The following is a 20,925-nucleotide window of genomic DNA, read 5'->3' as shown; positions in this document are numbered from 1 at the left end:
TAATTGTAAAATTAGGACTATCATTTATAAAAGTCATAAAATGTATAAAGTGGTCTAAACATATAACTTCAATATATTAATATGTATTAATGTAGCTAGTTTTAATTTATTAGCAAGGAATTGAAGTCTGTCATCTTGATCTCCTCCCACATTCCCCATGGCCAGCCCAACCATGCACTCCCATTCCATCTTTTTTTGGAACAAAGAGGGGGAATGCATTGGGATCGTTGGTCTTCTGAGTCTTTCATAAAATCATGAAGACAATTTCCACCTGTAGGATTCTATAACTATAATCTGGATAGAAGAGGGAGGGCTACCAGGCTGTCTCAGAGCTGTTGAAGCAAGAGCAGATTTGGTTAAAATGAAAGCCAGTACAGTTCTGGAAGAAAAGCTAAAAATCCAGACTCCTTACACTGTGGAGACCTTCCTTATCTCACATCACACACAGCATTTTTTCAACTAACATGCTGACTAGACTTGAGCTATCACTTCTGTCTCAGCCAAATGTGACTGTAACACAATTCAATACTGTGAATTCTGTCCCATTTTTTTCTGGAATCCCTCAAGAATTCAGGTAACTCATAATTTTAGTGCTCTGACCGATGCTATCCTTACCCCTCACCCCCAACCAACTTTAGCTGAGACTCCACTCCATGATGCAGAACTTCCCCTATGTACTGATGGGCTGTGCCTCTTGAATGAGGTATGGGAATTGGTGTCAGGTTATGCCGTCACCACTACCTCCAAGCTTGTAGAAGCAGCAAACGTTACTCCAGGCTACCTAGTTAAGCTAAGTTGGACATAGTTGCCAGAGCCTGTGAATTATCAAAAGAGAAATGAAACTTAAAAATAATCAATTTAACTATTAAGGAAATGTGAGGGGGTTAATAGTATTCAAGTCCTAAGTTATTATTAGGGAAGTTTTGCTATTTGAGGTAAAATAAAACCTATAATTTATGATTATTTTGAGTTTTGATTATGGGAAGTTATCTGAATTGTCATAAAGCTGGTAGTAGAAAGTAGCATATTCTGCAGTATGAAAAATATTGCAGGTGAATGATTGGATATCTGTTCCTGGGAAAAGTTTGGGGGACAACCTTTGTATGGACTAAGGTAGGATCTTCTTGTCTCAGTTTCCCCATTCTAGCTCTTTTCTGAACAGGATATTCCCCCATCTGGTTAATCCTGAGTCTTGCTTTTCATATCCTGTGATTATCAGGTACAAGGTTTAGGTAAAAATATAAAGAGCAAGTGATACATAAAACTGAAATTCTCTGAAGTTTTGGGGTCAGAGAACCACATTTAAGAGATTGTACTAAATTACATTAAATCTTGTTACTGGCAGATGTTCATCTGGGACCCTCCTCAAATTATTTGGAGTCAGAGAAGCAAAGCCTTCTTCAAATCTGTCCTGAGAATGAAGCCAATTCCAGCATGCCCAAGAGAAGATATCCAGCAACCCAGATATGGGACATCTGGGACTCAAACTGTGCGGATTACATGTTGAGAATGAGATTGGATAGAAGTTGGAATTAATGATAATTATTGCTTTGCTTTGGCCTTTTGTTTCACGGTTTAGATTTTTCTTGGTTACCTTTGCGACATGAAAATCTCCCATCTCAAAACCGATCTAGTGTGAGCCTCCTAAGGAACCTAACTTTCTAAGAAGTAAAGCCCCCATGCTGAGTGCCTTTTCACTTCTGTTGGTAGCAGGAGGAGAGAGTCCTTGGATCCCCTTCCCTTAGCCAAAAAGAGAGAATGTGTCCCTTGCTAATGCCTCTTATTTTCCCGAGTTATCATGTTCCCTGAGTCACCCAAACCTAACGACTGGGTGTAGCTCATCTAATCAAGATGTACAGTAAGCTTGGTATAACTACGGTCTTTTGTGTGCAAACACTCAAGGTGAACTTTGTTGCTATCAATCTGTTATTATAAAGACCACAGACTAGAACCAAGGGTCAAGTCAGACCAACCACGTCAGCTCGGAGCAATGGAAAACACCCACATTGTAGCCAATATGGCTCTGTCGTGAATACACTTTCAATCACCAAAAAAAAAAAAAAAGGATTACCTGCCTCTGATGCTGGACAAACTCTCTTCTCACTAAAGAAACTTTACCATTCTTGTCACCACTGAATTCATCAAGGCTGTACCTTGGCATTTTAGGTTAGACTTAAAGAAGACTTTCCCCATCACATCCTGACTTGTCCTTAGCCTTCAACAGAATAAAACTTTAAAGCATCTAATGGGTACTTCAAGGGATTCTTGTCTTCCATTTGAGGGGATGATTGACATCAGCAATGCAGGGACCCAAGACAAGTCCAAGAGATTCATGTTCCTTTCAGGAACCATACAAGGAACAGATGGAATCTCAATGCAGACTACACCATAACATTTTTCTTTTTGTTTTCTTCATGAGTTTTTCCTTGTATGTGTGATATGTGTCTTCTTTTACAACATGAGGAAAGTAGAAATATGTATTGCATGACAGAACTGTTATAACCTGTATCAGATTTTTTTTCCATTTAGGGGAGAGGGTAGGGAAGGAATAAGGGGAGAGAATATGGATCTCAAAATGTGAGAAAACAATTGTTTGGATTATTTCTACAATTTAAAAAAATTAAGAATAAGAACTAAAAGAAAAACAAAACAATAACTGTTTGAGCCTTGAGCTCATTAGGGGTGAATGAAAATCTTACATGTCATCTTACCAAAGTATTCTCAGACATCATTAGCTTGAGGAAGTGGTGAGTATTCAGTGAATAAAATTTTGAAATATTACATAAATGAGAAGTCCCTTTACTACAAAGAATAATTTTCAAGAGGAGAGAAGAAAACTTGTCAAAGAAGAATAATTTGTTCCATTTATTTCAGCTCGTGTTTGAAACCTTGGGCCCCCTTGTCTTCACTCTTCTCCAACAATGCTGACTTCCAGGAGGAATTGGCCAGAGTTTTTGTGTCAGGCCTTTGGGAAGAAGCACGTCCTTGCCAATGTCAACATGCTCATTCCCCAGAGTATTACACCTGTGTTCTATTTAGAAAGCTTGCCCCCATTTCTTTTCTTCATAATTAACATGTAATTTCCTGGCAAGTGAGAATCGGGCCTTTCTGCTGTTGTGTTCCATATACTTCCAGGAGGATAACAGACAATCAATTACTTCAAGAAATAAGGTTGTCATTCCTGTTGGATATGCATCATCCAAGCAGGACCCATTAATTGTTTATTCCTCCACGCTACGGCTCTGCACTTTGATGTTTCTCTAGCTCATGTGGTTGTTCTTTCCCTCTCCAGAAAGTGTGGACTAGGAAATCCTCTTCTTTCTCTTTTTTTAAACTCTTCCCTTCCATCTTAGAATCAATGTTGTATACTGGTTCCAAAGCAGAAGAATGCTAAGGACCAGGCAATGGGGTTAAGTGATTTGCCCAGCGTCACACAGCTAGGAAGTGTCTGAATCTAGATTTGAACCCAGAACCCCTTGTCTCTAGGCCCATCTCTCATTCCACTGAGCCACTTAGCTGCCCCTACTCATCTTCTCTTTAGAAGGCTGGGTCCATGGATTATCAGCCTCTGGCTGCTATCAGTTTCTAAATCTCCTTTTCCAGAACCACCAAGCAGGTGGTTTTCTCATTGCCTTTTCATGGCTGTCATTCCTATGGCAAGATTAATCTCTAGAAGGACCACACTGAAAAACCCACCCTCTTCAAGGACCATACCTATTCTCTGCTGCCCTCTGGTCTGTCTGTGTTCACTATCAGCCCTACTCCTAAGGACTGGCTCAGATCTACAAGTTTCATTAGATCTGATGTCAGGGATGACCTAACTCAACAGGTGAAGAAAGTGAAGCTTAGGAGGGAAATTATTTGTCTGAGGTCACAAAGGTATTAAGTTCTGGAATAAGAAGTTGAAGCCTTGTTTTCTGACTGCAAATGGAGCCCTCTTTCTACCACACCAAGCTGGATCGATCTATCATCCTTAATAGGAGCAAATGGGTCCATCCGGACTAAGGACATGCCTAATCCCCATCAAGTAGTTTTTTGATCAAAGTCCCAAATGGGGTATCAGTGGGGACAGCTACACATTTCACATCTGATGGGAAGAGTATTCCCTGGTTAGGCTTTGGAGAGTCTGGATCATAGGGCTTTGCTTTTGTTGTTGATCCTGGTGATCCTATTTGAGATTTTCCTGGCAAAAACACTGGAGTGATTATGATGTGGTCTAAAATGAGCCACAAAGCTGGTCAAGTAGCTGAACGTAATCCAAAGAACACAGAAGCCCTAGCTAGTTGATTAGAATGGGGCTCTCTTCCATATAAGACATAAGAGATGCTTAGACTCACAATTTTGAGAACATCCGTCTTTGCATATGACCTAAGCCATTGGTTGGACACAACCAAGTCACACTTGGTTCAGTTCTCCAGGCACACAGGACTAGGTTCAAACAATGCTCAATGTCCACACTCCCTTCCACTTCCTTTGGTCTGAGTAGAAAAGTGAAAGTGACCTAAAGTTTCCCCCTGGTATTTAACATGTCATTAGTATCCCATTTGCATGGCAGTTTGTTCTGATCCCCCTCAGTAGACAGAGTGAGCCATGGGCAAAGCCATGCAGATCAAAGTGACTATAGCTAAAGTGGCATCAGTCCCTGGAGACCCAGGACAACCACTGCCCAAAGAAGTTTCCCTGTCCTTAGTAACTAACCAAGATAAAGGCATTCCTGAGAGCCCCTACACACTCTTACCTTTAGTTATCACACCTCCTTACCCCCTTACTTTACCTTAATTACTTGTTTGCTACACTAGCTGCTCTGTTGCTATATTCTCTTACTCTAGAGTTGGTTTCCTTGAAATGGATTCAGTTTGAGTCATCAAGCAATTCTTTGGATGAGACCCAATAACCTTAACCAAAATATTTCTGGCGCCCGACATTGGGCAATTCATCTTAGGTGTCATGGGCTCAACTTACTCCATTCCAAGGTAAGCTCCCTTTCCCCCACTCCACCAGGCCTTTCCTTTCATCCATTTGATCCTTTCTTTGGGGCTTTTTTCCTCTCATCTCTAAGAATTTGAGCTCAGCTAAGACCCTGGATTGGGCCTCCACAGCTGGCAAGTTCCAATAGATGGGAGATGCTCCATTGGAATTCTGAGTTTGGGGCCACAGTGAAACTCTCTCCTCTGCTGTGTCTGAAGCCAGGGCACACTGCTTCTTGTGCTTGTGTGCTTGTTTGAAGGCCAGACAGAACTCATTCTGCTGCTGAGCCTGGTTCTTTTTTTCTTTGAGGCATCAGCAAACAGTCACTGCACCTATCTCTCTGCCTTCACTATAAGATATATATGATATATGACTCCTCACTGGGATGTCTACTTTCCAGTTAGAAAAGGTTGAACCTACAAGATCTAAGAAAAAAACCTTGTATTTTATTGCAATAATGCATGGCCAATATATCTCCTAGAATTGGAGAACTATGGCTAATAAATGGGCCCCTAAATTATAATACAATCCTGCGATTGGATTTCATTTGTAAGAGGGAGGAAAAAAGGACAGGACTCCCTTAAAGTCTAGCCTTCATGGCACTAACACAGGACTTAAAACTCAGAAGTTCTGATCTGTATTGGTGGTAAAAGTACGCATATCTTTAAACTATGTCAATATTGAAGTCTTATGGCAAAGAAGGAGAGGTGTGAGGAGGCTGGTGATTCAATGATACTTCAGTTATGACACAGAAAGGCACTGGTATTTTTTTTTCCTGTTGAAATACTTTGCATTTACAAAGGAATGATAATTAAAGGTGGTTAGTTTTATTTATAAAATTTTTTAAGTGGATATGCTTTGCCAGGATGGATTTATTTCCAGACAAACCCCACTCCTACCCCTGATCACCTAGATGACCCCCTACTGAACCCCCAAACAAAATTCTCCCTGACAGTCACTGCCCCATTCCACCTTGTAGGCAGTTTCCAAACCACTGCCTCCTCCCCTCAATCCATCTTCTCCCCTTTCCTTCTGTGCTCTCTATCCATAGATAGATGCCACCACCCAGCCCTTGCCATATTTGGGGTGGTACACATTATGCACCCACTGCTAAAGACCCCAAAACTCTCTGCCCTCCCAGAGAGGGGGGAGTAGGAGAAGAGATAATGCAGGTTCACATCCCTTCCCCTTGTCAGACCTCTCCCAGATCAAGGAGAAACTTGGAAGATTTTCAGAGAATGCCACCAAGTTTATGGAGGGGTTTAAGCCAATGGAACTGCAGTTTGACCTGTCCTGGGCAGATTTACACCTCATTATTTCATACTGCAGATGAAAAGCGGAGGTTTGGGAACTAGCCCAGAAGGTGGCGGAGCTGACACTAATGCAGAAGACAGATTTTCTGTGGGGGTTGTTGCAGTACCAGTGGCTGACCCCTGTTGGGATTATCAATCAGACCAAGAAAGGGAGAAAAGAGACCACATGATAAATTTCCTGATTGAATGCATGCAACCGGTAGCAGGTTAATTATGAGAAACTGAAGGAAGTTACTCAGGACAAGGAAGAAAATCCAGTCTTGTTTTAGAACAGATTTGCAGAAACCATAAAAAAGTACACCAATATATAACATGAAAGTCCAGAAGGCGTAACTATCTTTGATATGCATTTTATTGAACAATCAGCCCCAGATTATCCACAGAAAACAGCAAGTTAGACATGGGACCTCAAACCCTGCCTCCATCTCATTTATCAAGATATGTCATTTCATTTCTCTAGCTGTCAGTTTATTCTTCTATAACATAAGGGTCTTTTACTGAGTATTCCCTAGGACCATAGTAGCCAAGCTATGGCACATGTGCCAGAGGGGGCACGCAGAGCTCTCTCTGTGGACACATGTACCATTGACCCAGCACAGAGTTCACTAGAGTTCATTGCTAGAAAGCCAGGGGGACATGGGGCTGGGCTGCTCCCCTCCCCCTCTCCATGGGCATCTCAGGATATCTCTCATATCATCCCCCCCACTAAAAGGTTCACCATCACTGTCCTAGGACCTTCTAAAATCTAAATCTATTGTTCTATATTTCCTAATTTTTTTCCTGTGGTTAGATACCTCATTATAGTAAAGAATTGATAGATATATATTTTCAGGATTCTTTTGTTTGGGATTAGATTTTTTTAAAAAATGAATCTTCAGGTCTTTGGTAAAACTTAAAGTATACTCATGTATGCTGAGATACTATTTTTTAGGTTATGAGGGCTCTAGGCTCTAGGAAGGTCTCTGACCTTCATAAATAGGAGTAAAGATATCCCTCAACTGGAAAGGAATGGCTTTGGCCCAATCTGAACATGTGAAAACTGCTGAAAGACAAAGCAAATGTGATTGAAAGGAGATCACAGTGAATTAACCAGAGATCAGATAACCATGATTTAATTTTATTTCACTCTTGTTACCACAGTGAATGAGTTCCTTTCAATGAGTTCTATTTTATTTGTCTTCCCCTCCCAGTTACTGATACAGGTGACCTTGGGGCAGCAAAACATTCTACCAAGTCCAGTTCTAAAAGGCTTCCATACTTGATTTATATATTATTTCAAAGAGATCTTTTGGGGGGACATTAGACCTGATACTCACAAGGCCTTATTTGTCCCTATAAGGACAGTAAAATGTGATTAAGCTGATTGGTTTATTCATATTTAGGTACAGCAAGTGTTGTTTACCAGGTGACCAAGTGGGATTTCTCCTCCCTCTCCATCACTGCCTCCTCCCCAGCTCTTTCAAGTAGAGAATAAGACAAAGTAGAGATAGGAGCCTGGGTTACTTAATATAACCAGTCATGTGAAGTTAGAGGTTTACCAAATAACTATAAGTTAGTACCATCGATTTACAGTTTCTCCACGCAAAAATAGAGCAAGAAAATGCTTATGTTTTAAGAAGCAATCACAGCCTAGGTAGGGCATATTGCAATGGCAGAATCAGAATATAAACACATTATTCTGTTGGCAAAAGGAAAGGATATTTTGTGAGGTGTTCCCAAAGGAGAGATTCACAGACAAGTCTAGAGCTTCCCTCTCAGTGCTCTACATGGTGTCCCTTCCTTTGCATCAGATACTGCACTAGTCTGTTTTAAATTATAAAATGGTTTCTTTAATAATTGTATCTCTATCAGTCAATCAATAAGCATTAATTAAGCACCAATTAATTATGTGCCAGGTACATCCTTAGTTCCCATTTAGTTTCTGTTCTTTGATATTCATGCAAGGTGAGACTTAGTTTGCATAAACAATTAAAGACAATTAATGAACCTTCCAAGCAACAAATTGATATCTATTAGAAACTCCAGTTGAAAATGGTCTAAAAAAAATCCATCTTCTACCTTGCTGAGGGAACTTGAGTACTTGAAGGAATTAAGTCAGATTTAGGTGTTTGCAAAACAACACCATTTCATTAGTTCACTAAGTCTCAATCCTTGTTCTAAGCTATTCTGAGGTTTCATGGTTTTTGTTTCATCACTTGGGCAGTAGGATGGTAAAGGGCCAGGAAGAGAATCATTTCTTCCCAAATGAAAGAGCATCAGAGAGTTCAAAGTCCTCGTTTTGGCTTTCTTCTGTGACTGGGTTCATCACAGTAATTGGTTGCCATGGGCTTCCAGGGCATTTGGGGACAATTGGTTCTGGTTCTGGAAAATCAGGCATCAAAGTAAATAAGGGGCTCTTTGGCACAATAGGGATGTCAGGAAACAAGACTTCCTCTTCTGCCTCTTCTCCCCCTGTCTTCTGCTCAGCTGTAGGCTCAACTGGAATATTGGTTGGGTTAGGATCAAGAAGATCAAAATCTTGAAAATAAGAAGGAGTAACATCTACTCCTTGCTGTGATGGACTCTGAGGTGGTGGTGGGCCTTGGGTCTCCTCTTGCATCGGGGAAGAAGGAAAATTCTCTTCAGTGGGGCTGTATGGATACTCATCCATCCAACTCTTACGATTCTTCTTGTTTTTTTTTTCATGTTTCCAATGGCCTTGACCATGTTTATGTTTGTTCCCTTGGCCAAGGTCATGTCCTCTATGGCGTCCATGACTATGATTATGTCCATGTTTGTGCCCAAGACCAGAGCCAGGGTGATTTTTAGTCCCATGGACAGGATGACGTCCTCTTTGCCACCCATGACCATGATCATGAGGATAACCTGCTTTCCCAGGTGTTTGTTCTTCCTCTTGTTCTGTTGTATTGAAATTCTGAGGCTCCCTTGCAGCTATTATTTTTTCTTCTAAAATCCTTAGTGCAGATCGAAAAGGGGAAAAACCTGAAGGTCTTTTCATAAGTCCTAGCTAAAGAAAAGAATGAACAAATGAATTTCAACAATGACCACAATATCCCTGCACAAGCAAAGGGCACAGGCGTGGCCAGGCCCATTCATCTTAAAAGGAAGCTAGAATTGGCCAAGTTGTAAATATTTAACTAAGGATAGGGAAAAAAGAAAATTAAGTGTTTTTCTTTCCCCTCCATGTTGGCTATCAGGTTGATTTGGAGAATGAATGAATTTTAAGGTAATATGGTAGATAGATAACTGGGCCTGATCTGGGTTCAAACCCCACCTCAGGAATTTACTTGCCTGTGTCACCTTGGGTAAATCATTCAATCTCTCTCAGTCACAGTTTCTTAATTTGTCAAACAACAATAATAATAGCACCTATCTCGCTGGACAAGTCAAATGAAAATTTACAGAGGGGGGGGGGAGAGAGAGAGAGAGAGAGAGAGAGAGAGAGAGAGTGAGAGAGAGAGAACTTTGTAAATCTTAGCAAAAGAAAGAATGCTGGTAAGGAGTCAAGAAATTAATGGCCTATATAAATGTGAGTGGTATGATAATAAGGAGAAGGAGGAGGAGAGAGAGGATAAGGAGGTTAGTTAAGAACAGATTTGAAATGTTTTGACCTAATAATACCACTGCCAGACTCCAAAGACACCCTCATTACTGAAAAAAATCAAGGGCACATATCATGAGTTGGCTCATCTCCTTTACTCTCCTCCTCAAAGTCCAGGCTCATTCTTTCTTCATATGATCCAGAATACAATTATTGTTCTTCTTGTAAATTCTAAACTCTTTGCTTGTTACCTTATTCCCATCACCTTCAGGAGTTTGCCCCATTAATTGTCCCTTTGCTCTTATCTTCGATCTCCTCTCTAACTAACAGATCTCTCAAAGGTTGCTAAGTGATCCCTTAGTTGACAAATATTATGACCCTTTTTTTTCACTTCTCACAAGCCTTACTCTCTTTGGGGACATTCTCCATTTTTATTTTAGTAGATTTTATCATCCATCTTCTGCTCCTTAGGAGAGGATACAGCCAGGCTTTAGCCCTAAACCTCTTCTTCTGCATTAATTCTCTGTTAATGAGCTTATCAATAACCCATGTGTCCAGTATTTCCAGATCTCTCTGTCTGGTCCTGATCTCTCTCTTGAACTCCATGCCTGCATTTTCTGTTGCTTTCTCAGCATCTCTGCCTGCATCTGCTAGTGATAACTCAACCTAAGTACATTCAAAATAGAGTAAATATGATCATTTTCTTACTTCTGTTGAAGGGACCAGTAGCCTCCCAGGAAGCCAGGTTAGAAACCTGGGGGTCATTCTTACCTCCTCATAATCAGTCTCTAGTATCCTGTCCTCCACATATCAATAAGTTTCCAAGTCTTTGTATATATATATATTCATTTAACTTCACTCCTAGAGACATCCTCATTGTTCAAAATGCCATCATCATTTGCCTAGATTACTGTAATAGTTTTCTATTTCATCTCAGAGGATCATAAACTTAAAACTGAAAGGACCCTTAGAAGCCATTGAGACCAACTTCTTCATTATAGATCCAAAAACTGAAGCATAGAGTTTGAATCAGGTTCACAGCACTATTAAGTGTCTGAGGTAAGGTCTGGACTATAAGCTGTTACTGATGCCAAGCCCAACACTTTATCTAGTGAGCCATCCAGATGTCTCTCTATCTCTGGGCTCTTTCCTCCCTCCTCCATAGATTTGACATCTTCCACATGTCAAATAAACCTTCCTAAGGTATGTTTGACTTGTTGCATTTGTAAAAGCCAGCACATAGAACAGTACCTAGAAGGTAAGGGATGCAAAATAAGTTCCTTCTTGATTAATTTATGCCATTCCTCAGCTTTAAGGCTTTCAGGAGCTTACAACTGCCTTGAGAATAAACAAAAACTCTCCATCTATTGGGTTGAACCAAAAGATACCAACAACATTTATGAACTGAAGAGACATGGACAGACAGACAGACAGATAGATAGATAGATAGATAGATAGATAGATAGATAGATAGATAGATAGATAGATGAATGGATGAAGAGAAAGAGAGAGAAACATAAATACATTTATAGAGATAGAGATGCAGACATATAGCTAGAGATATAAATATAGATATATCTAAAGATACAGACAGATTATCTAGAGAGAAAGGCATTCTATTGGACTGAGATACAGGAAAAGTTCAATGACAAAAATATAATTTCTTTAGAAAGACTCATTTACACACCTCAAGCTCATGGGTACACATTTGACAACAGACATTAAGTGATTAAAAATCAGTGAGATGTCTAGAGAAGACATGATTTGCCTAAAACGGCAAGGTTTGCATACAAATCTCCATGTGTTTTGAGATATGGACTAGTACAGGTTAACTGAACTGATGTCTTCTCTAATTATCCCTTGGAAGGATTCAAGCTGAGATTTTGCTTCATGTCCATCAGAAAGGTCATCCTCTCATTTCTGGAAGCATCCCTATCCATGGTAACACATGGTCATTCAGGATTCATGAACTACACAGAGAAAGGGGGAACTCTGTACCTCAGGGGGTGGTTCATGGCAGTCAATTACAGGTTTAACTTCACCGTCCTGTCCCATGGGCACTTGCACTATGCACTGTAAAACTCTCTGCCCAGAAAAAAAAAAAACAAAGATGAAATTAAGCATCTGCCTGTTATTTTGGAAGCCTCCACTTCATGCCAATGTATCCCATCACCCTTTACACAAAGTCTAGTGTATGACCTTAATGGACCCAAATAGATTCACAGGAAGTGAAAGGGGCAAAAAAGACCATCTAGTCTGATCCTCTCATTTATTGGAGGATAGTGCGACCCATGAAGATAAGGCAACTTCCATAAGGTCATGGATAATTAGCAACCAAGCTGGGACTGGGGTCCAGACATTGGGTCATTCTAGGTTCAACTAATGTAATGATGTATCCTATAGGAAGATTTCCTTGATCCCCCTGACTCTTAGAGTTCCTCCAATTCCTCCCTTCTCAAACTATCTGGTATCTCCTCTATAGAGTGTAAGCTCCTTGAGGACAATGTTTTGGTAGTAGACATCCTATATTGGTTGGATTGGATTAGATAAAATGTCCATCGTATCATCAATTTTCACTATATGATCACTATACACAAGTCAAGAAAAAGGTTTGATCTAATTGTATAATGATACTAAGGTCAAGACCAGGGTGTTCTGAACCTTTTATGTGTCCTGGACCTCTTTGTCAGCCTAGTGGCACTTATGGATTCTCTCTGAATAATGTTTCTCAATGCATAAAATGCATATTATTTTAAAATAGTATTATTCAAATATTTTTAAAACAAATTTATGGACACTAGGTTAAGTACCTCTGGTCTTGAGTTAAGATGGATCATGGACTCTGGCCCTGCCTCAGCTCATAGCCAATTGATCCCCTAATGACTTACTCCATCTGTCTTAAATTCACAGTCCTCAGAAAACTGTCCTTTCTCTTTAGAGCATTCGGTTTCTTGGACTTGAATTTCGATGGAATGTTTCTCTCCAGGTTCCACCTGCAAAGTCAACAATAAAATGTTTTGTGTTTTTGTTTTGATCAGAAGCATTTTACTCCTAGGATTTCTCAAATAGCTTCCCATGTTAGATAATACCTGCTAACAAATGGGGCTTCTGTTGAGAGAAAGAAGAATTTATATATATGTGTGTGTATGTATATATATATATATATATATATATATATATATATATATATATATATATATATATATATATATATTTGAGACAGCTTGGTGGCCCAATGAATACAGCATTGGACCTGGATTCAAATGCAAACTCAAACACTTTCTAAACCCCAGGCAAGTCAATTAATCTATGACTACACCTATTTTCCCATCTGTATAATGAAGATAATGACAGAATCTACTTCCCAGTGTTACTGTGATGATCCAATGAAATAATATGTTAATATGCTTTGCAAACTAAAACACTGTGCAAATACTAGCTATTATTAATTGTTATCAATTAAGGCACATGGATCTTGGGTTTGGGTGAACTTCTAATCCTTGACCCTATGGCCACAGGGACGAAGAGAAGATGACTAGAGGTGAAATGTCTGAAAACGTATCTGTGGGTGAGCTGAGGAGAGGAATATCTGACTTCATTTGATTGATAACTTTCTATTTATGTGAGGGAAATAATGTCAATGTTGAACCAAATCAGTTGAAAGAATGATTAGTGCGTTCCTCCTCCTCATCTTGGTTATGAAGGATACTAGATTTCTCTCAAAGCCCTTCCTGACTGCCCTGTACCCCACGAGGCGGTTTCTGATTCCCCACAGTCATTAGTTTTGTCACTCTTCTCTTGGAATGCTCAGACTTATCTTCTCTTCCCTCATCTAGGGTATCCCCAACCACTGGTAGAATGTAGAGGTTTCTCAAGGGCAGGGACCCAAATCCACCCCCTTTGGGTCTTGTACCCTGGTGCCAAGTACAGTCCCTTTCAAGAGGTGGCACTTCATAATGTTTGTGGAGTGACGCATATAAACAGGGAAGGTGCTCTCATCCTGGAATTCTTAGGAATGCTGACACTTACTCCCTTGGACTCATAGTGGATGTGGATAACCACAAACAGGAGTCTTGATTCGGTGTCCCATCTACTGAGACTCAATAATTACTGGAAACGAGATTTAGACCCAGAGATTATCTAGTCCAAACTCTTCATTTTAGAGCTAAGGAAAGCAAAAAGGCTTAAAGGAGGGAAATCACTTTTACTTGGACCCATGAGAATGCAACTCTTATGTAAGGGAACTTTTGAATGACCAAAGTGAAACCAGGGCCACAATAGTAACAGTTATCTTACTGGTTTTACTCTATTATTATACTGTTATCTGTTATTATGGAGTCCAATAAAAGCTTTAGGATCCAAACTCATGATGAAACCCAAAGGTAATATATAGATAAAAGCAATAATTCTGCTTGTTTCAAATTCACAAACCAGATGTGCTTTTAGGAGGATGCTTGGCTTGAAGTAGAAGTCAGATTCATTTTCAGAATTAAAGTTTTCAAGGGCGGCTCTCAAAGATTCCTTCAGTTCTGGGCTGTAGCCAGATATGTACTGGATATCGGAAAATTGTGAGTCTGCCTCTGCAAAGTAAGAGTTCAGGTTAGAATATTAGACTTTTGATTAGTGCAAGTATCGATGAGCACGGGGAATTTGCCTCCTGCTAAAAACACAGCAGAGTAGAATGGAACTTCCTGGTTAATTATCAAGTAGGTAAAGTTTTCCTGGGAGAAGGCATCTCATCAGCCCTGATTGAACTCTCTTTCCATCTGCCCCCCAGTGTACTTAAGGCCCTATGCCCTCCAAGGTTTATTTCTGTCGTCGTATCTCTAGCACCATACTTGGCACATAATAGGAGCTTTATAGATGCTTCCCAGTCAGGGATGTTGTAGAGGGATGCTCTTGCTTAGACCCCAGATGGGTTGGACTAGCCATCTCTGAGTTCCCCCCAACCCAGAGACACTATAAATCTGAGATTATAAATAAATGTTTTGCCCACATCTTATAGGAAATCAATCAATGTTACCCTTCCCATGAACATCTGAACTGTAAAGGAAGATCTGGTAGAAAGACCCAGTAATTACACTCAAGGAATGAATCTTTAATGGTAAAATTACAAGTGTTCTGGCCACTGGGTACATTAAATCATGAATTTAGAAATGAGAGAGAAAAACCATAGGGGCTATCCAGTATATCTCTCCATTTTGCAAATGGCAAAACTGAAAGGGCTTGCCCAAGATCACAGAAGTGACAGAAATGGGACTTGAACCCAAATCCTATCTTTAACCTAGTGTTTTTCCCTCTGCTCTGCTGAAGGGGAAGTATTGCTGCTCATCTATCCCTGCTCTCACAAAGAACTTTGATTGGTCTGGAGACTCAATACGCTCTAGGGTTTATTTTGGGTTGTAGCCCTTCCTGGGTGATATCATCTTCCTTGGGAGAATGTGGTCATAGATCCACCAATGAAATGATGAGAGTCTAAGCCTGTTCTAGAGTCAGAGAATGACTATTGATTAGTGCCCTGCTGCTTTATTCCTCCCAGAATATGACATATTTCAGAAGTCATATATTTTATTATCTTGGCAACGTGTCCCTTTCTATTTTGTGGCCAAATGGCATAAGTGGAAGAGCCTACACTGTCTGGCCATCAACAAGACTGTCACTTACCTGTCTGACAAGTCTGTAAGTGTGAACTGATTTTCATTTCAGGAGATACATGACTAAGTTCCCTGCAGGCCATTGACTTCTGAGAGGAAAGAAGAAAAAAGAAAATTCAACAAAAAGAACAGTGTCTCTCTGCTGGGTACAGGGATGAGTCTAGTCAAACTCAGCACTAGAATAAGTTGCCCTTATTGAGTTCTGTTCTGTTAAGATAAATCGGGGGGGGGGGGGGGGGCATCCCAAAGAGAAGAAATATGAAGCCAGGTAATGGAGGACCATCTAATCTTGGAGGCTGGTCAAGTTGTCCATGGAACCACATCTGGAAGTACCTTAGAGGTTATCTAGTCCAAGCCCCTTGTGTTACAGAGAAACTGAGGTCTCAAAATGTGATAGATCTGAGCCTAGAGGAAATCCTTGAGATCATGTGGTCCAACTGTATGTTACAATTGAGAAAACTAATGCAAGATTGGTTAGGGGATTTGACTGAGATCATACAGGTAATAATTGGAAGAAATTAAGATTTGAATCCAGTTCTCTCCTCTTCTAAATTCATTTCTCTGTTCACTATATTGCTAATGAACCATAAACTTGGAACACTTTCACAGATCCTGGGTCTGGAAGAAGTCTTGAAAAATTAGACTGTATCTGAATAATTCAAGATGGATTATAACTTTTATTTGCCAGTATTTTGGGATTCTTAATGGTCTCTGGGTGTGTGGGAAAGGAAGAGGAGGAAGGGGAAAAAGGAGGAGGAGGAGGGGAAGGAGAAGGTAGAAGAAAAAGAAAAAGAGAGAGGAAGAGAGAGAGGGAGGGAAGGAAGGAAGGAAGGAAGGAAGGAAGGAAGGAAGGAAGGAAGGAAGGAAGGAAGGAAGGAAGGAAGGAAGGAAGGGAGGGAGGGAGGGAGGGAGGGAAGAGAGAGAGGAAAGGAACAAGAGAGAGAAAAGTAGGGGATGGGGAGAGGTCCCTATGACAAGAAAATCCTCCATTGTGACCCTCTTTTACTTGAACTAGAAGTTTCCTTACAGAAGAAAGTTGCATTCTGATTAATTACAATTTTCACCTTAGGAATAAGCATTTCAGAAAGAGACAATTGCTAACTCAAACACATCTTTTCCTTCCTTCCTTCCTTCCTTCCTTCCTTCCTCCCTTCCTTCCTTCCTCCCTTCCTTCCTTCCCATCTCTCTTCTTCCTGGGTAGATCCACCCTGCTTCTCTAGCTCCCAGTGTCTTCTCTCAAAGTCTTCAAGCTTTGGTAGAAGTCATGAAGCTCTAGTTCTCTATCCTTAAAAGATCTTGAGGGTCCTAGCGGTCCCCAGATCCTGCTTTAAGAATCTAGAGAAAAGCAATTCAAGTTTGGAGACCCAACATGTTAGCCATGGTCTACTGTGTTGAGTAATAATAGATAGAGGATATGTTTGTCCCCTTGGTGGCAGGACTACCACGGGTCTGTTAACAGCCAGGGGCATGATACACAGCACCCAACTGAGCATTTCTCAATTCTAGAAGCCCTATAGGTTGAACAAATTTTTAAAGAACATTTAAAGAGCATTTGGTATTGCAAAGACCCAGAAGATTCTGTTAGAAAAGTCATGTTAGCATTACTTACCCCTTGAGGCAGAGGCTTGCACTCGGAAGTTACATTTTTTACCTCGCTCTTGACACAATTAGTCTCCACAACTGTAAATTCAAGATCATAGTTCCACCCTCTGACAACCTACAGTAAAGAGTAATTTGATAGGAGATTGTATTATTCCAAAGAACTCCATAAAGCAAAACCCTGAATCTAGTGCATTTAAACTGAGATTTTCGTTAACTGAATTTGTATCAAATCCAATCCACTATTCTAATAACTCTGATTTCTGTAAAACTTTTTGCAAAACCCTTTCCTCACAATGACCCAAGATGGAAGGGGGTGCTAGTTAGCATCTCTCTCTTATGGAGGAGGAAATGGAGGCACAGAGAGGGAACTGATTTGCCCTTGGCTACACAGTTTATGGATAGCAAAATTTGGACCCAGGTCTTCTCAGACTAAGACCAATCCTCTTTCCACTATCCTCTCTTTTTTTTCCAGACCAGACCTATGGCTTCCTTGGTACAGAGAGGAAGAAAACCCCTTCTTCCAGGGTAGATGGGCACCTCTTCCTGAACCTACAGATTCAAGAGCTACCTATAGCACTCAGAGGTTTAAGTGAACACATAACTAGCAAGGATCAGTCAGGACTTGACCCCAGGTCTTCCTGTCTCCAGTCTGTCTCTCTTAAATGCTGCTCTTTGTTGGTGCACTAGCAGCTACAAGAAGCAATGTCGCCATCCCTGCTCTCATAGATCTACATTCTAGCCAATGAAGGAGCAGAATACCAACTACAGCATAATAAGGGAATCAAAAAGTGCAAAGTGCATTTTGAGACTTGATGGGGAGAGGACAGAGGGAGGTCAGAGAATCAGGGAAGACTTCATGGACTTTGAGATGGGTCTCAAAGGTTGAAGTCTGAACATTATGAGATGTAAAATGAATCATCTTGAATATATTAAATTTAAAATGGTTTATATAAACAAAACCAATGTAACCAAAATTAGAATGGAAACAAGCTAAAAAATGTTTGTAGCCAATTTCTTCTGATAAAGATCTCATTTCTCAAATTTATAGAGAACTAAGTCAAATTTATAAGAATACAAGTCATAGGGCAGCAGGATGGTTCAATGGATTGAGAACCATGTCCACAGATGGGAGGTCCTGGGTTCAAATTTGGCCTCAGACACTTCCTAGCTGTGCAACCTTGGGCAAGTCACTTAACCCTCATTGCCTAGCCCTGACCACTCTTCTGTCTTGAAACCAATACACAGTATTGATTCTAAAATGAAAGATGAGGGTTTAAAAAAAAGAATACAAGTCATTCCCCAATTGACAAATAGCCAAAGTTTAATATGAATAAGCAGTTTTCAGAAGAAGAAATCAAAGTTGTCAATCAAATAAAAAATGTTCTAGATCACTCTTGATGAGAGAAATGCAAATTAAAACAGTGCTGAGGTAGCACCTCACAGATTTGAGTGGCCAATAAGACAGTAAAGGAAAATGATAAATGTTAGAAAGGATGTGGTAAAAATGGGACCTTATGATGTTGTGGTGGAATTATTAACTAATCCAACCATTCTGGAATGAAATTTGGAACTATGCCCAAGGGGGCACAAAAGAAAGGCTACCCTTTAATTGATCCTTCCTCCCTTCCTTTCTAGGTCTGTATCTCAAAGAGATCCAAAAAAGGGGAAAGCACCTACTTTTACAAAAATTTTATAGTCACTCTTTTTACAATGGAAAAGAATTGGAAATTGAAGGGATGTCTATTAGTTGGGGAATGGCTGAACAAATTGTGGTATATAATAATGATGGAATACTATTATCCAATAAGAAATGATAAGTGGGACGACTTCAGAAAAAGCTGGAATGATTTACATGAACTGACACAGAATGAAATAAGCAAAACCAGTAGAACGTTGTTCATAGTAACAACAATATTGTATGGTGATCAACTGTGAAAGACTTATGGATGACAATTCTGTAGAACTTATGACAAAGAATGCTGGGTACCTCCAGAGAAAGAACTGTTGGAGTTGGGATGCAGATCAAAGCATACTATTTTTCACTTTAGCTTATTTGTGTTTTTATTGGGGGATATTGGTTTTATATGAGTATTCTCTTACAATAATGACCAATATGGATGTAATATTTGCAAGATAATACATGTAAAATCCAGATAAAATTGCCTCCATCTCTGAGAGAAGGGAGGGGTGGGAGGGAGGGAGACAATTTGGATCTTATAATTTTAGAAAGAATACATTGAAAAGAGTTATTATATGTATTTGGGAAAACAAGATATATATATATATATATATATATATATATATATATATATATTTTAAGTTCAAGTCTGGATAGGATTCCAATAGGATGGATCTGAGGGCCTGGATAGGGGAAAAGGAGAAGGAAAGGAATTTCAGACCTCAGTGATCAGGAAGAATAAACTTGGAAGTGAAAGTGTTTAGGACTTACAGGGAGAAGAAAGTGTCAATTGGAAGGGTCTCTCCCTCAACTCTTTCCTGAAAAATGTCCAGAGAAGGCATTGGCACCCCCACCCCCAACAACAAGTCTCAAAAAACTGCTTGGGGGAGCAGCTGGGTAGCTCAGTGGATTGAGAGCCAGGCCTAGACACTTCCCAGCTGTGTGACCCTGGGCAAGTCACTTGACCCCCATTGCCTTGCCTTTACCTCTCTTCTGTCTTGGAACCAGTACACAATATTGACTCCAAGACGGAAGGTGAGGGGTTTAAAAAAAACTGCTTGGCTCCATGAATGTCAGGTCTGACCTTTATCTCCTGTACTGAAGCAACCATTACAGATGTTTTATTTTTATTTTTTAAACCCTTACCTTCCATCTCAGAATCAACACACTATATTGGCTCCAAGGCAGAAGACTGGTAAGGGCTGGGCAATGAGAGTTAAGTGGCTTCTTTAGAGTCACAAAGCTAAGACATATCTGAGGTCATATTTGAATCCAGGACCTCCTGTCTCTAGGTCTGGCTCTCGATCCACTGAGCCTCCTAGCTGTCTCCCTCAGACACATTTTATGAGATGCCTACCAGGATCCAAGCACTGAGCTAGGCACCAGGGACACTGTAGGGTACGTAGCTGCTCACCAACACCCATGAAATGGTTTTTCTTTTAAGATCTGAAAAGGACGTGCTCTGTGACATGGAGACATTCTCAAAGATCTTTAAGAGGCAGCTGGGTGCCACAATGACTAGAAGACTAGACTTGGAATCAGGAAGACCAGCATTCAAATTTTGCCATCAGTTCTTGGCAGCTGTGTGACCCTGGGCAAGTCACTTAGACTCTTTCAGCCTCCCTTTGCCCATGTGTCCCAAGTGGGGGTAATGATAGCACTTACATCTCAGGGGTGCTGTGAGGACCAAAAGAAATAACATATGTCACGTGCTTTGCAAACCTTAAATGCTAGTTATTGTTATTATGTGTGTGTACCTATACCTGTGTGTCCTATAGATATCTGCACGTGCTTCTATAGATGTGGGGGTTCTGCTATCATATCCCACCAATGGCACAGATGAAACAGTTCTCTCTCTTCTCCAAGGAGTGTCTTGTTGGCATCCTTCCATGGAGAAATCACATAACCACCACCAATGTTCCTTGAGCTCTTTTGACCATTCCCTCAGAACTGGATTATACTTAGAGATACAAGTTGGGGAGTTCTGGCTTTCCCTTGGCCATGACCACTGCACCTCCTGCCCCAGATACCCTTTTCTTCACTGCTATCTGGGATATCACTTTTGACATTCAAGTGTTCCTTGGCAAAATGCTGAAATCATGCATAAATCATGAGATTTTGATTATTGATATGGTCAACTATGCTGATAGTTTTCTAAATATTAAACCA

General features: G+C 40.3%; 1 protein-coding gene across 1 annotated transcript in view; it reads right to left on the bottom strand.

Annotated features, from left to right (window-relative positions):
• Positions 1-6,615: 6,615 nt before the first annotated feature.
• KNG1 (kininogen 1) overlaps positions 6,616-20,925 on the bottom strand; it is a 42,218-nt gene continuing 27,908 nt past the window's right edge. The window contains exons 5-10 of the mRNA XM_016425319.2: positions 17,086-17,193; positions 15,487-15,565; positions 14,254-14,402; positions 12,711-12,815; positions 11,821-11,907; positions 6,616-9,288 (exon numbers count right to left, since the gene is read on the bottom strand). Of these exons, the coding sequence (XP_016280805.2) occupies positions 8,512-9,288; positions 11,821-11,907; positions 12,711-12,815; positions 14,254-14,402; positions 15,487-15,565; positions 17,086-17,193 (1,305 nt within the window). The 3' untranslated portion in view covers positions 6,616-8,511. The remainder of the gene's footprint in view (positions 9,289-11,820; positions 11,908-12,710; positions 12,816-14,253; positions 14,403-15,486; positions 15,566-17,085; positions 17,194-20,925) is intronic.

Source organism: Monodelphis domestica, chromosome 8 (genome assembly GCF_027887165.1).
Source record: "Monodelphis domestica isolate mMonDom1 chromosome 8, mMonDom1.pri, whole genome shotgun sequence".
Lineage (NCBI taxonomy): Eukaryota > Metazoa > Chordata > Mammalia > Didelphimorphia > Didelphidae > Monodelphis > Monodelphis domestica.
The sequence above is the reverse complement of the archived record's forward strand: the minus strand, read 5'-3'. Positions and strand labels throughout refer to the sequence as shown.